This window comes from Odocoileus virginianus, chromosome 34, assembly GCF_023699985.2.
Source record: "Odocoileus virginianus isolate 20LAN1187 ecotype Illinois chromosome 34, Ovbor_1.2, whole genome shotgun sequence".
Lineage (NCBI taxonomy): Eukaryota > Metazoa > Chordata > Mammalia > Artiodactyla > Cervidae > Odocoileus > Odocoileus virginianus.
The window spans coordinates 4,880,464-4,894,012 of record NC_069707.1 but is presented as its reverse complement, the minus strand read 5'-3'; the positions used below and the strand labels follow the sequence as shown (position 1 = coordinate 4,894,012).

The 13,549-nt window shown below is 37.6% G+C and overlaps 1 protein-coding gene across 6 annotated transcripts in view; it reads left to right on the top strand.

Annotated features, from left to right (window-relative positions):
• Positions 1-13,549, top strand: part of QKI (QKI, KH domain containing RNA binding) — a 148,221-nt gene that overhangs the window by 96,375 nt on the left and 38,297 nt on the right. For all 6 annotated transcript variants that reach the window (XM_070461708.1, XM_070461706.1, XM_020910198.2 and 3 more), the window contains exon 4: positions 12,567-12,710. In XM_070461708.1, coding sequence (XP_070317809.1) covers positions 12,567-12,710 — 144 coding nt within the window. The remainder of the gene's footprint in view (positions 1-12,566; positions 12,711-13,549) is intronic.

Genomic DNA, 13,549 nt, shown 5'->3' with positions numbered 1-13,549 from the left:
CAGCATTTAGTTTATAGAATATATATATATATATATATATATAAAATAAGACATGCAGATAAACAGTTGAGGAGTTGCTCTTCAGTGGCTAAGTCACAACTCTTTGTGACTTCATAGACTATATAGCATGTCAGGCTCCTCTGTCCTCCACTATCACCTGGAGTTTGCTCAAATTCATGTTGATTGAATATTTGAGAGACCTGATTAAAAATACCATAAAAGAGGTGCAAGTTAATATCTGTGCAGGGGTGTAAGAACAGAAAAATATTGAGCCACTGGCTTAAATACCAAACTCTTATTTAGGCATTTAAAAATGCACTGGGCAAGAGGAGAAGGGGACGACAGAGGATGAAATGGTTGGATGGCACCACTGACTCAATGGATATGAATTTGAGCAAACTCTGGAGATGGTGAAGGACAGGGAAGCCTGGCCACGGGGTCGAAAAGAGTTGCACGTGACTTAGCAACTGAAAAACAGCACAGATGCATTGTGGGTAAAGTTTTAAAAAAGACACCTGTCTTGCTCTTTTGAGCCTTATTATTTTATATTGGATGCAAAGGACTACATTACAGTATTAAGTGTTATTATATAAAGTCATAAAATTCTATGGAAGGAAGCAAAGTGGAGGAGATGAATTCTAATAGAGGGGATGACTTAGGAAAATATTATTTAAGAAGTAGTATTTGACTGAAGAATAAGTTCATTTGATTTTTTATAAATTCCTCTTACTGCTGTTAGTCTCTTTGTGTAGAGCTGGTGGGCAAATCATGGTATATTCCTCTTTCTGGGAAACTGTGGTCATCCTCCTTTATATGTTGTTTCAGTTTCTGAAGCTTACACGGAACGCAGTTCAGTACTGTGTTCAGCTGAGCTCTTCTCCAGTCCTCAACCCCAGAGATTAGAGGTGGATCTTTAATAAAGTTTCTTTATCCTAAAAACTGTATTTTGAAACAATCTCATGTTTTGATATCTTCAATATATTTTTATTGACAAAATTAATTAAATAAGTTTCTTAAGCTAGTACTCTTTATCCCCAAAGTATTTTTTCAGGTTTTTTTTTAAAATGATAACTTTAGTCATGCTATTTTATTTGCTATTGCTCAATCATCCCTACTCCATATTTCTAGGTCATTTCCTGTAATTTTCTATTACTCTTTGATTTTATTATTTTTTTCACTTTTTATTTTACTCTTTGATTTTAAATAGCAGCCTGTTCAAACCATGGTAGCATCACTTACGAGATGCTGACAACTATTCTGTGCTGTACAAACATAACATATTTAGAACTTAACCTCTGCTTTGTAGATGAGGAGACCAAGGTTCAGGTATTTTGCCCTGGATTAAGGGTAGTATCATGAATTCCTAGGAATATCATCAAATGGATATGAAAATCATATTTTAAAATAATATTCTAAACAAATAAGAGGCTTCTCTGGTGGCTAGGATGGTAAAGACTCTGCCTGCAATGCAAGAAATCTGGATTTGATCCCTAGGTCGGAAAGATGCCCTGGAAAAGGGATGGCAACCCACTCCAGTATTCTTAGCTTGACAATTCCCTGGACAGACGAACCTGGTGGGCTACACAGTTCATGGGGTTGGAAAGAGTCAGACACGACTGAGCAACTAATACTATCACTACTAAACAAATAATTGTTTTGTTTTTCATATCTGCAGAATTTACTTTCTGAATAGTTTCCCCCGGAAGCAGAAGCTTTGTGACAGTGAACCAGGTGTTGCCACTCACTCGCTGTGCCCTTAAAGCGATCATACAGCACAGGCCTGGCAGTGATGTTTGCTTAGGGCAGCAAGTTATCCTGTAGGTAGTTTTATGAAAATGTTCATCTTGTTTCTTGTTAGGTTTTGTGTGAAATAATTTTCATCTTTTTTCATTGTTGTTCTTTAAATATTACAGTTATTAACCTTTCTTGTCTTCTTAATATACTGTTAGTTGTAAAATAATTAGGGCAGAAGTGTATAATCAGAAGTTTAGCCGAGTGTCATTGAGTAAGTCAGATTTCTGCCCTTTAGTTTATGTCATTTTCAAGTGAGAAACAGGTATTATAATATTATCTACAACCTCTACTAAGGTTTAAAAAGTTTTTTAACTTTATGGATACAAAATGCTAAATACAAAGCACTATGTATGTTATTTTTCTTCATAATAATGTTAGCTGTGACTGCATTTTTGTATCGTGCTTGCTCTGTGAGCATGGTTTGATATTTAGTGGTTATGTGGCACTTATTATGGTCAGTGCTAAGAGATAGGAGTAGAGTAATTCCAGATTTCTTAGAGCTTTTCAGATAGTAATATACATAAGACTTGGAAGATTGAAGGTGGAAGGAGAAGGGGACGACAGAGGATACGGCGGTTGGATGGCATCGCTGACTCAATGGACATGGTTTGGGTGGACTCCAGGGGCTGGTGATGGACAGGGAGGCCTGGCGTGCTGCTGCTCATGGGGTTGCAGAGAGTCGGACACGACTGAGCGACTGAACTGATAGGAAGACTTCAGTCAAAAGAACAAATGATAGGATGTTTCCTACACTCCCATTCTGTCTGAGAGGACCTGGAAAATTTTTCATTCAGAGGCGATTTCTGAAATTGAGTTTTTGCCAATTTTGGAAATAAAATGGGTATGAGTAGAAATGGTAATCTTTAACTTTTAATCTTTCCTTGATTTGCTGTCAATAAGTAAGTACTTCAGTTTAACACTTTAAAACAGCACATTTTAAGACAAATGGTTGTTTTTCTATGCCTTTAATATTCTTTATGTCTGCTGGATGGGGGAAAGAATAAACCCAATACAAGGTTTCACATGTGAATAGTGAGGGGCTCTGTGAACGCTCTGTGGAAGCACTGCATGCCCCTGTGGACAGTGACTGCTTGTGTGTGAGTGGCCGTTCGCAGCAGAAGCGCAGCCCGAGGCCCAGAAGGGCTTCCTGCCAGCTCCTCGTACTCTTTTTTTTTTTTTAAGCATTAGGCAGCCACTGATATTTAAACGTGGGGAAAATGAAATTAAAAATCACCTGGTCATTTTTGTCCTGTAGGAAACTGTTTGTATATGTTTAGTTCAGTCTTTTCAGCCTGACCTATGGCATCATCAAGATCTCATTTAGCTTCCCAAATGGGGATGGATAGTATAAACAGCTCAGCTCTAGTGAAAGTTTACTGATTTTGGTCATGATAAGAACAGACTAGTACTAATTGGCCGTAGTTTGACCATAACTGGTGATACTTAAGTTTGGGCTTGACACACGGTACTTACAGTTAAATTAGAGGAATTAATATATGAGAATTGAAATGAGGACTTAACCTGATACTTTTTTGAATTTAGCAAGTGGTTTCACTATGCTAAATTTAATAAGTCTTTGTAGAATACCTACCGCCTATAAAGACATTCCTACATAACGATTTCAACTAACTGAATAAAAATATTCTAATCTCTATATATTATTAGAAAATAACTTGCTTTGAGAACATGATTCCTGTTTGACTCAAGTTTCAGTTAAATATTTTTTGAAGTCAACTTTATAAGTGGAGTCAGTGAGCAATTATATATAATATACTTAAATGTTCCTCAGTGTTCATTTCTTAAACTGATTTAAGATTGTATGTATAACTGGAGATAGTTATCTGTTAGGCTTTATCACTTGGCTTAAAATGTATTATTCATAAATGTGTTATTGAAACCTTGGTTTGCTTAAATATGTAGCACTTTCCTGAATTCTTTTCTAGGAGATTTTGGGTATGAACTTCCACATTAAGAGCGCAGTAGGGGGAGAAGTCTTGTGCTCATTTGCCTGACTACGAATGTATAATTAAAAGAGTCTGTCAGCAGGGGTTGGGGCAATCATTGTGTTCTGATTCTTCATGTTATACAACTACTTTGTTGTTTAAACAGATACTTAAATTAATTTCAGAGGTCAGTGACTCATTGAGGCTTTTTTTGGTTTTGTTTTTAATCAAGAACAAAAGTAGTTTCTCAGGTTTCGAGGAATTTTTTTACTGAATATTTTTATATCACTGTATACAGCAAGTGAAATGGGTGATGTTTTATTGAAAAGTAATGCTTAAAGCTTATTTCATGATGGTGTTTTAATCAACTGTAACTTAGGAATGATGTTGAGTGTATTTGTGTGCATTGTATATTAAGACCAAATTTTCATCTTCCCCTATTGAAAACGCTAATGACTGGAGGAATTCTGTGTAAGTGACCACAGGTTTATCATTTTTGTGTATTTGTGTCATTGAAATTTGGTAGGCATTTTTCTCTTCTAGGAGAAAAGCATATTTGTAGGTGTAAGAAATCTGTTTTACCAGGTATTCCCTGCTAGTTATTGATATTCTGTGTGACTCAATCAGGAATTCATTGATGGAGAAAGAGCTTATGACTTGGAATTAGGGGGAATAAATTTACCAAGTCATCTCTGTTAATCTGTTTCTTTATCTGCATCCAAATTCCCTACCAGCTCTAAAATTCTATGAGAACAAGCTGTGCTTAAAATACATGCCCCTCATACTGCGGAGAGATCTTAATCACTGTATGAGTGTGGCCAAGCCTTTACTTGGAGTTCAGCTTTAACTGCACATCATCAAATCCATACTGCTGCTGCTGCTGCTGCTAAGTCGCTTCAGTCGTGTCCGACTCTGTGCGACCCCATAGACGGCAGCCCACCAGGCTCCCCCGTCCCTGGGATTCTCCAGGCAAGAACACTGGAGTGGGTTGCCATTTCCTTCTCCAGTGCATGAAAGTGAAAAGTAAAAGTGAAGTCGCTCATGTCCGACTCTTAGCGACTCCATGTACTGCAGCCTACCAGGCTCCTCCATCCATGGGATTTTCCGGGCAAGAGTACTGGAGTGGAGGGCCATTGCCTTCTCCGCAAATCCATACTAGGGAGAAACTATACACATGTACAGAATGTGGCAAAGCCTTTAATCAGAAATCAGTTCTCACTACACATCTGCGAGTTCATACTGGAGAGAAACCTTATAAATGTACAGAATGTGGCAAAGGCTTTAGTCACAGTGGCCATCTCTCTAAACAGCTGAGAGCACACACTGGAGAGAAACCCTAGTAATGGAACAAGTGATGGAAGGGGTTTGTCCTAAACATACATCAGAAAACATGAGCGTTTAATACAAGAAACCTATGGAGATGATGTAACAAATATGTAGAAAGGTATTTAATAAAAAATCAAATGTAAATAAACATAAGAGACTGCATATTAGAAAGTATTCCATCAATACTTCTTTTCTGAAGTTTCTCTGAAGGAGAATTACTGTAGGGAGTACTCCATAGTTAAAACTCACAGAACATGGATATATTAGCATGGATCATGAGATGAAGATTGATGGTTAGAAAGTTAGAATGAATTATTAGCAATGTATGCTTTTTTATAATGATGTGATTTGAGATTATTTGAAATGAATGCAATACAACTCTCAGATAATCCATACTATGCTTCGCTTCTAGTGTGTATGCAAACATGGGTTTTTAATGGTCTGTGCTTCAAAGATTAGCCTTTTTATATTCTGTTGCAACCATTTCTATCCTCCATTAGAAGATGAAGCATACCATAGTGTAAAATGGACAATGACCATCTAAGTGGAGGTGTTTGTCATTGATGTGAAATATCCCTGGAGGTTGCCATGATGTAAGTGATCATGGAATCTTTCCATGTCTTAAAGTAAGACAGAAGTTGGTTATAAATTTTCAATAGTTATATCATTCGATTTGTAAGAACACAATCACATTTCACTACAATATTGATGGATCTTTATAATATAAACACAAGTCATGAATGTTACATAACAGTGTTGAAACAGACAGCTTCTGTGATAACCCAGAGATGTGTTAGAATCCCTTCCTGGAAAAGCCATGTAATTAGTGTATATCATATTTCCTAAGTGTTTCCTAGGCTTTGTTTTGTAAGCCATAAAAATCAGAACCCTCACATCATTATTTCAGAAAAATGAATATCTTTCTCTGTACTTTTGATGTGTATTTATTTAATCATGGATCATACCATAGATTTATTTCAACTGTGTGAAAGTAACACATGGCTGTTAATAAAAGTGAATGGTTTGTAAAAAAAAAAAAAAATACATGCACCTCCAGCCAGATATTTAAAGGGAAAATGGTAAGAGTAGAAAAAATTCTTCAGTGTCAAGACTTCATTGTTCTGTGTCTTTCACTAATTTATGACTCTTTCACTAATTTGTGGTGCTGTTTTAAGGCAGTTGACTTAGTTTCAGGGCTCTCCCGGAGGTTGATACGATGCTCTAGGAAGCATGGCAGGCTCTGAAGCTCTCCCTGTCGAGCCTTTCTGTCTGTGGGGCTCGGGCAGGCCTTACAGCCTTAGCCTCCTTCCCGACCTGTGAGGGAGGGAGAGGACTGGGACCGCAGTCTCACGGCTGCTGGGGTGACTGAGTGAGGGTACATGTTTGTATTGCTCAGTGTGTTACTTGGCAAGCAGGAGGGTACGCAGTATCATCATCATTTTCATTCCTGAATTTCTTTGTCATCACATGAGAGGCTCAGAGCTACTTGAAATGTATTTTTTGATAGTAGACTTGCCAAGAATATAAAGTATTATTGATAATTGTGTCTATCTGCTTCATAGGTGTGAATGGTATTATAGAGTTGTTTTATATGTTACTGAACTTTAATTTACTGTATAAATTAAGATGCATTTCATTTCCTTGAAAGCTGTCTTGTCATTTCAGACTACCTTAAATTAAAAAACCAAGATCAGTGGTTTGAGCTTTGTTCTTATTTGTATACATTGTAATTGTTTGTAAATAACTTGCCTTTGATGTCATTTTGCTTTATTATATTAAGATATATAAATTTAGTCTTGCAGTTTAAAAAAGACTGACTGCTTTTTTTAAACTGCATTCTTCTGATATGTTGTAACAAGTTATTTTGAACTTATAGAATAAAGGAAAAGTGCTGTCTTTTGTGGGATATGAAAATCAGACCTCATGAACATTATCCTAGAAAATCTGAGTGAGTTGACTAGAAGAGAAGTAAGAGAACAGAATAAAAGATAGGGGTGTGAGGATTTTCAAATGTAGCTCACTGCTTAAATAGGAGGTCAGATAGAAGCAGGCCCAGAAACAGCCAAATGATCAAGGGACACTGGAGACTTATTTGGGCAGTAGTAATGAGTACAGGCAAAGCACTGTGAGGAAACAATTGGATTTTAGTGATGCTCACCAATAATAAAAGCTCTTTGTTCATTTCAGTAAATGTAATAGCTAAAGACAGTGCACAGATAACTGTCAGTTATAGTACTACACAAGTAGAGTAGTACTATAAAAAATAAACAATAAAAGTAAGTATTAAAACATTCTGGACATGGGTGATCAATTGCATAAAGTTTGTGGGTACCAGAATCCATGTTTGTGAATAGGCCAATTTGTTGACAATCTGGAGAAAATGTAATCAGGAAATGGTGCCGGCAGTTAGTGTGGATTGAAAGGCATGGGTGAATACACAGGAGCTCTCTGTCAGGACCTAAAAAGCTTCTAACTGCGTTTCAGACTTGGCAAAGAACCAGTTAGTTGTTCCTTGTTCTGAAGCATTAAAAGTTCACACTGAACTCAGAAAGGCCGTTCAGGATCAGTAATAGCTGAGACGTGACTGTGGGCTCGTTTGGAGAAGAGAAAGAGCTGGACATGTCGAGTTGAGTGCTTCACAGACACTGGTGTACACTTGTCAGCGGGCAGTTGACTTTGGAGATCTAGAAGTAAGGAATGTACTGGAGGATAAACTTGGGAATAGGTGGATACAAAAAAATGCCGTCTTATTGTATACTGCGGAAGATTTGGTGGCAAGTTAATATGAAATTCTTTGGGTGAGTATAAAACAGAAATTATAATAATTTGCAATGAGCTGTTTTTTCCACATTGGTTTCTCAGCTGTTTTTCCCTGAAATACTATTTAAACTATGACTGTAAAAAGAAATTAATGCCTCAACCACAGTTTCTAAGAGATACACCACCTTTGGTCTATCTCCGTTTTCCCATCAGTCCTCTCTGCTTTGTTGTGTCCTTTTTTGTTGTTGTTGTTCCAGATTACTAAAGTGAGAGATTTCGGGAGTGAATTCTTAACTGCAGGTACACTAGGGTATAGGAGTAGACACCCTGTAATTTTACTCTCTCTCTTGTTTGTCTATAGTAAAAGAGAACCTTTATGGATATGTTTTATTGACTTGCCAATCCCAGATTGCCTTTCTTATCTGTTTGAGAAACAAAGAGAATACAGGGAGAAATTATATTTGTATTGAATAATGACTTGGCTCAAATTCACTGTTGACAGAATTTACTTCACTGTTGCTGAGTTAGAGTGGATTACAATTGTATAAAGGTGGCTTCTGCATAGAATGATCTTAAAGCCTCTTCAAAAATGAGTTTAATACACTCATGGATTAAAAGTATGCAATTCTATAAAGCCTGGTATAGAAAATACCTTCTATGCTTTCTAACAGCCACCACTGTTCACAGTCACTTCCTACTGTTTAAAGAGATTCTTTTGGTATTCATTCTCTATTGCTGCATTTTGTGCTCACCTTACCCCTAGTTGATTTTTGTTTTGTTTTGACCTCACTTTTTCATTGTGATGAGAAGTTATTGGGCCCTTTACATTTGGAAACTGTTATCAGTTTTGTTTTAAAATATGTATTATGTTGATGATTTTTCTCCCTTCTGCTTCCTTTTTCTTTTTTCATGGTGAGGCATCAGCCATTCGTTGTTCTGACCTCTTGTATTAGTTCCCTAATCTTTATGTTATTTTCAGCCATTTTCCACCTCTGTCTTGTCTTGGAAAGAAAATTCAATTTTTATCTTCAAGCACCTCTGTCATGTTTTTTTTTTTGTTTGTTTCTACTGTCATATTTAAGTTTCAAGAATTCCTTTTTATGTTTCGAATTCCTTTAATGGCATTTTTTACTTGTTTCCAGGATGCAGTGTCTTTTCTTAACTTGAGGACTTTTGAGTTTTTCTTCTCCTTGTCCAGTGATTGCTTTCTTCAGGTAGTTTCTGTAGTTGGGTTGGCCATACTTTGCAGAGAAATCTTCTGGTTTCTGGCCCCCCAGTGTGTGGGCTGGGGATAGAGTGGGAGCCAAGACTAGGTACCTCAGCCTGCACTGTTTTGAAGGGTCCTGTCACCTGCCCTTCAAAACCCAGTTCCAGAATATGGAACTCTTTAGGGAAACATTTCTAGCCTGCAGCTCAAAATTAGGAAGTGCTGATTGCCAGCTATTCAAGGAATGGGGATGTGGAGATTGAGCTGTTCCTTGGTGAGAAGTTAGCCAGTTTTCCAGTCTTAGCTCCACCCTTACACCACTCCCCTGCTGCTGATTTCCTGAGCCTTTATGGAAGCTTGAGAGTGTAAGTGGATTTCTCCTTGCCTTGGTCAGCTAAGACCCTGACTGCTTAGCCATCTGCTTTCTAGTATAGCTTCCAAATTGTTTCCTTTCCCATTTTCTTCTTTAAGTTAGTTCGTGCATTTAAAACTCTACAGTGTTTCAGAAGAATTTTAGGAAGGAGTGAAAGTACACAACTACATTAATTTCACGTTTTTTCTCTTAGTGTTTTAGAAACTGTAAGCAAACATTAGGATAAATATAACTTTTATTTTTGTAGTTTTAACTGGTGCTTAAATTGTTGAATTTATTTAGAGTATCATTTACTAAGTGTAGTTTTCATTCTTAGGCCTTTCTAAAATATTTTGGATTATAAATGTTCCTGAGTTGTCCTTGTGTTAGTATCTGTATACATTAATAATATATACGTACATATGCTTTTTTAGTGTCTCTGTCTCCTACTTCAGTCCTAGGTTTTGATTGATTTTTCTTCTTGCATGTTTCCTTTTTCTCTTCCTTTGCCTGTTAATTTCTGATAAGATGCCAGATAGTATGAATTTTAGGGTTTCCCATGTGGCTCACTGGTAAAGAATTTACCTGCCAATGCAGGAGCCACAGGAGATGCAGTTTCAATCTCTGGGTCAGGAAGATCCCCTGGAGAAGGAAATAGCAATCCACCCCGGTGTCCTTGCCTGGAGAATCCCATGGACAGAGGAGCCTGGTGGGCTACAGTCGATGAAGTCACAGAGAATTGGACACAACTAAGTGACTCAGCGCACACCGTGTGAATTTTACTTTGTTGGGTGGATATTCCGTATTTCTATAAGTTATTCTTGGGCTTTGTTCTGGGACTTAGTTAAATTGGAAACAGTGTGATCCTTTTAGGTCTTGCTTTGAAGATTTACTTAGGCACTCCTGGCATGGTACTGCCCAGGCTGCTGACTATTCTCCACTCCTGAGGCAAGCCCTCTGTGTACCTGTCCCAGTGTCTTGTGTATCATAAAGTTTTCTACCTTGAATCGTTGGATTGTTTCTTTCTCTGGCCACTGGTATCTCCTCCCAAATATGCTGAGCAGTGTTCAGTTGAATACTTGTGCAGATCCCCACTCTCGAAGTGAAGTGAAATGAAAGTCGCTCAGTCATGTCTGACTCTTTGCAACCCCAGGACTTTTAGCCTGCCAGGCTCCTCTGTCTGTGGAATTCTCCAGGCCCAGTATACTGGAGTGGGTAGCCATTCCCTTCTTCAGGGCATCTACCCAACCCAAGAATGGAAGCCAGGTCTCCCGCATTGCAGGCAGACTCTTTACCGTCTGTGTCACTAGGGAGACCCTCCACTCTCTCTGTGCAGCTCTTTTTTCCAGCACTGGGTTAGGTGAGCTCTGGCTGCTGTGCCCTCCCGAGTCTCGAAGGTTAGTCTTCTCCACTCAGAGGGGCGGCCTGGCGCCCTTCCCAGGGCTGCAGCCTTGAGCTTCCCAGGCCAGGAAGCCTGGACGATCGTGGGTCTTCCTGCATTGGCTTCCCATCCTCAGCCTCACTGTTCTCTTCCTCTTTGCTGGTTTTTAGGCACGAGAGTGAATCTTGTGGATGTTACTTTTTCTTGGCCCAAAGCAGACATTCCTTATTTGTATGGATGTGGAGATACTTTTATGTTCATTAAAACATAAACACACAGAACTTTATCACTTCTATAAAAAGTGATCACTTCTATAAAAACCTCTATAAAAAGTTTTAAGTTTTTATAGAAAAAATTGATCAGATATAAATTTCAATGAGACAATATTGTCAATGTTTCTCAACATAAAAATAAAAATCTGGATTTTAAAATTGCTTTTTGTTGTTACAGTAGAGATATGTCTACATGCTTTATACTTGGCATACAGATAACGGTGAGGTTCCCAGTTCCTTGACTCATCATCAAAAGGAATGTAGCATGATCTAATATTGATAAAGACAAATATTTTAAGCTCGAAGGTTGTATGGTGTCTGACAGACATCAACTACTGCTCTTTCCCTTGAAGCTTCAGTACCTGGTGAGCGTGCTGTGCACTCTCTGAGTTCACTCCTTGGGGGCACATAGGTGGCCGGCCACAGGCTGCTGTGCTTTGTTTGGCTTCCCAGTTTCCCTCACGACACTTGGGTGCGTTTTCACACTTAATGATATTAGTAGAAAATACAGAGAAGCGTAAACTTTAAGAACTCATTTCTATCCGTATTGTCTGAGTTCCATATATTTCCTTTCCCTGGCATGGCCTCTGCAAACATGTGAGCTGTGGTTGAAAACTGGGGGGTTTTTTTTTTTTGTTTCGTTGTTTTTAATACAAGTTTATTTTTCTTTGATTGGAAGAATTCAGTAAATAGTATTCACAATTCAGTAAATAGAATACCTAAAGATGAAAGTTCAAAAAAAAGGTATTGTGCATTGTTTATATGTGGTACCTTGCACTGAACCGTATGCATTTATTTATAGCATTTTGATATTCGTGTTTATGTTGTTTTTAATTATTAAAATTATATTTATGAAATACTTATAAATATATTTGTATATTATCTCTAAAGCTTAAAGCAAGAAGCAATTCTGAAATGATTATATTTTAGGTGAAAGGGAAGTATGGCCAATCTTTCCGGTAGCTTGACAGTGTTTTCCACCTGGGGATCACTGGATCATTTGAAGACACCAGGGAAATGAAATGTAGATGTTCTCTGCTAAAACTGGTGTTTATGATGGTATGGTTAGAAAGGGACTGTACAGTTCACCATTGTTAAAGAAAGGTCTCATAGAACTACAGTTAAAATGATAGTTACATTTATTCCTTGTTGTGATTATTTTTATAATGAAATGGTTCCATCATCACTACCAAAACAAATGGCATTTTGTCTACACAATAATATCTGTTGGCAAAATGTTTTTCCTATTCTTGAATTTAGCCAATGTTACTAAAAGCAGTTGCAACAAAATGGGAAAACCGCTGAATTTGAGAATGAAAATGTTGATTCAGTTCCTAAATTTGGCAGGTTACTAGCCACATGGCCTTGACTGGTGACTTGCTTAAATTCACCTCAGTGACCTTTTATTCACTCATAGCGAAACAGTGCAAGCATAGCTTAGTGATTGCAGCAGGTCATTATTATGGATAGGAAGGTGTGCTGTCTCTTTGAAAGGAAAAACCTGTAATAATGTGCTTTGTAAATTTTTTAGGAGGAGCAAAATCGAGGCAAGCCTAATTGGGAGCATCTCAATGAAGATTTACATGTACTGATCACTGTGGAAGACGCTCAAAACAGAGCAGAGATCAAACTGAAGAGAGCCGTTGAGGAAGTGAAGAAGTTACTGGTACCTGCAGTAAGTAGCAATTTCCAGATCTTAGATTTAGGCCCAGAATCTGTTTCAGTTAATATTTTAATTAGTATGGTACCTGCAGTAAGTAACAATTTCCAAATCTTAGATTTAGGCCCAAGATCTTTTTCAGTTAATTTTTTAATTAGTATAATGTTTATGTTAATGAAGAATAGGTTATTATTTGTTCAAAATTTTATTTAAGCAAAAAATATTAAAATAGTTTCTAAATCATTTGCTATAGAATAAGAGACAGACACTGCTCCATTTCTTAAATGGGAAAGTCTGCTCCCTGTTTATTTTTTTGTGAAGGAAATGCGAGGGGAGCAAACCGAATCAGTGGCCTCTTTTTCAAAAGTGTGGTTACCTTTGTATCATTGTGACAGGGGAAAAATGTAGGTCCATCATCAAGTAGGGTTGGTGAAAGCTTTGTCTCTCTTTTAGATCAGTTTCTCACTGCAAACAAGTGATGAGTGTACTCAAAGTCTGTACGAGTTAATACTTCTGTTGGGTGATCTGTGTTAGTAGGAGTGCATTATTTGTGTTGCCTGTGGATTCCATGGGCTTCCCAGGTGGCATAGTGGTAAAGAACTGACTTATCAATGCAGGAGACACAAGAGACCCAGATTCCATCCCTGGGTCAGGTCAGGAAGATCCCCTAGAGTAGGAAATGGCAACCCACTCCAGTGTTCTTGCTTGAAAAATTCCAGTATCCTTGTACCTATATTCCTTGTGACTTGATTCTAATTTTTCTAATTTTGATCATTTGAATGTATTTCTATCAGTTTACATAACACCACACATAACTTACTGTTCAGAGTTCAAACCTTTTAAATTCAAATCGG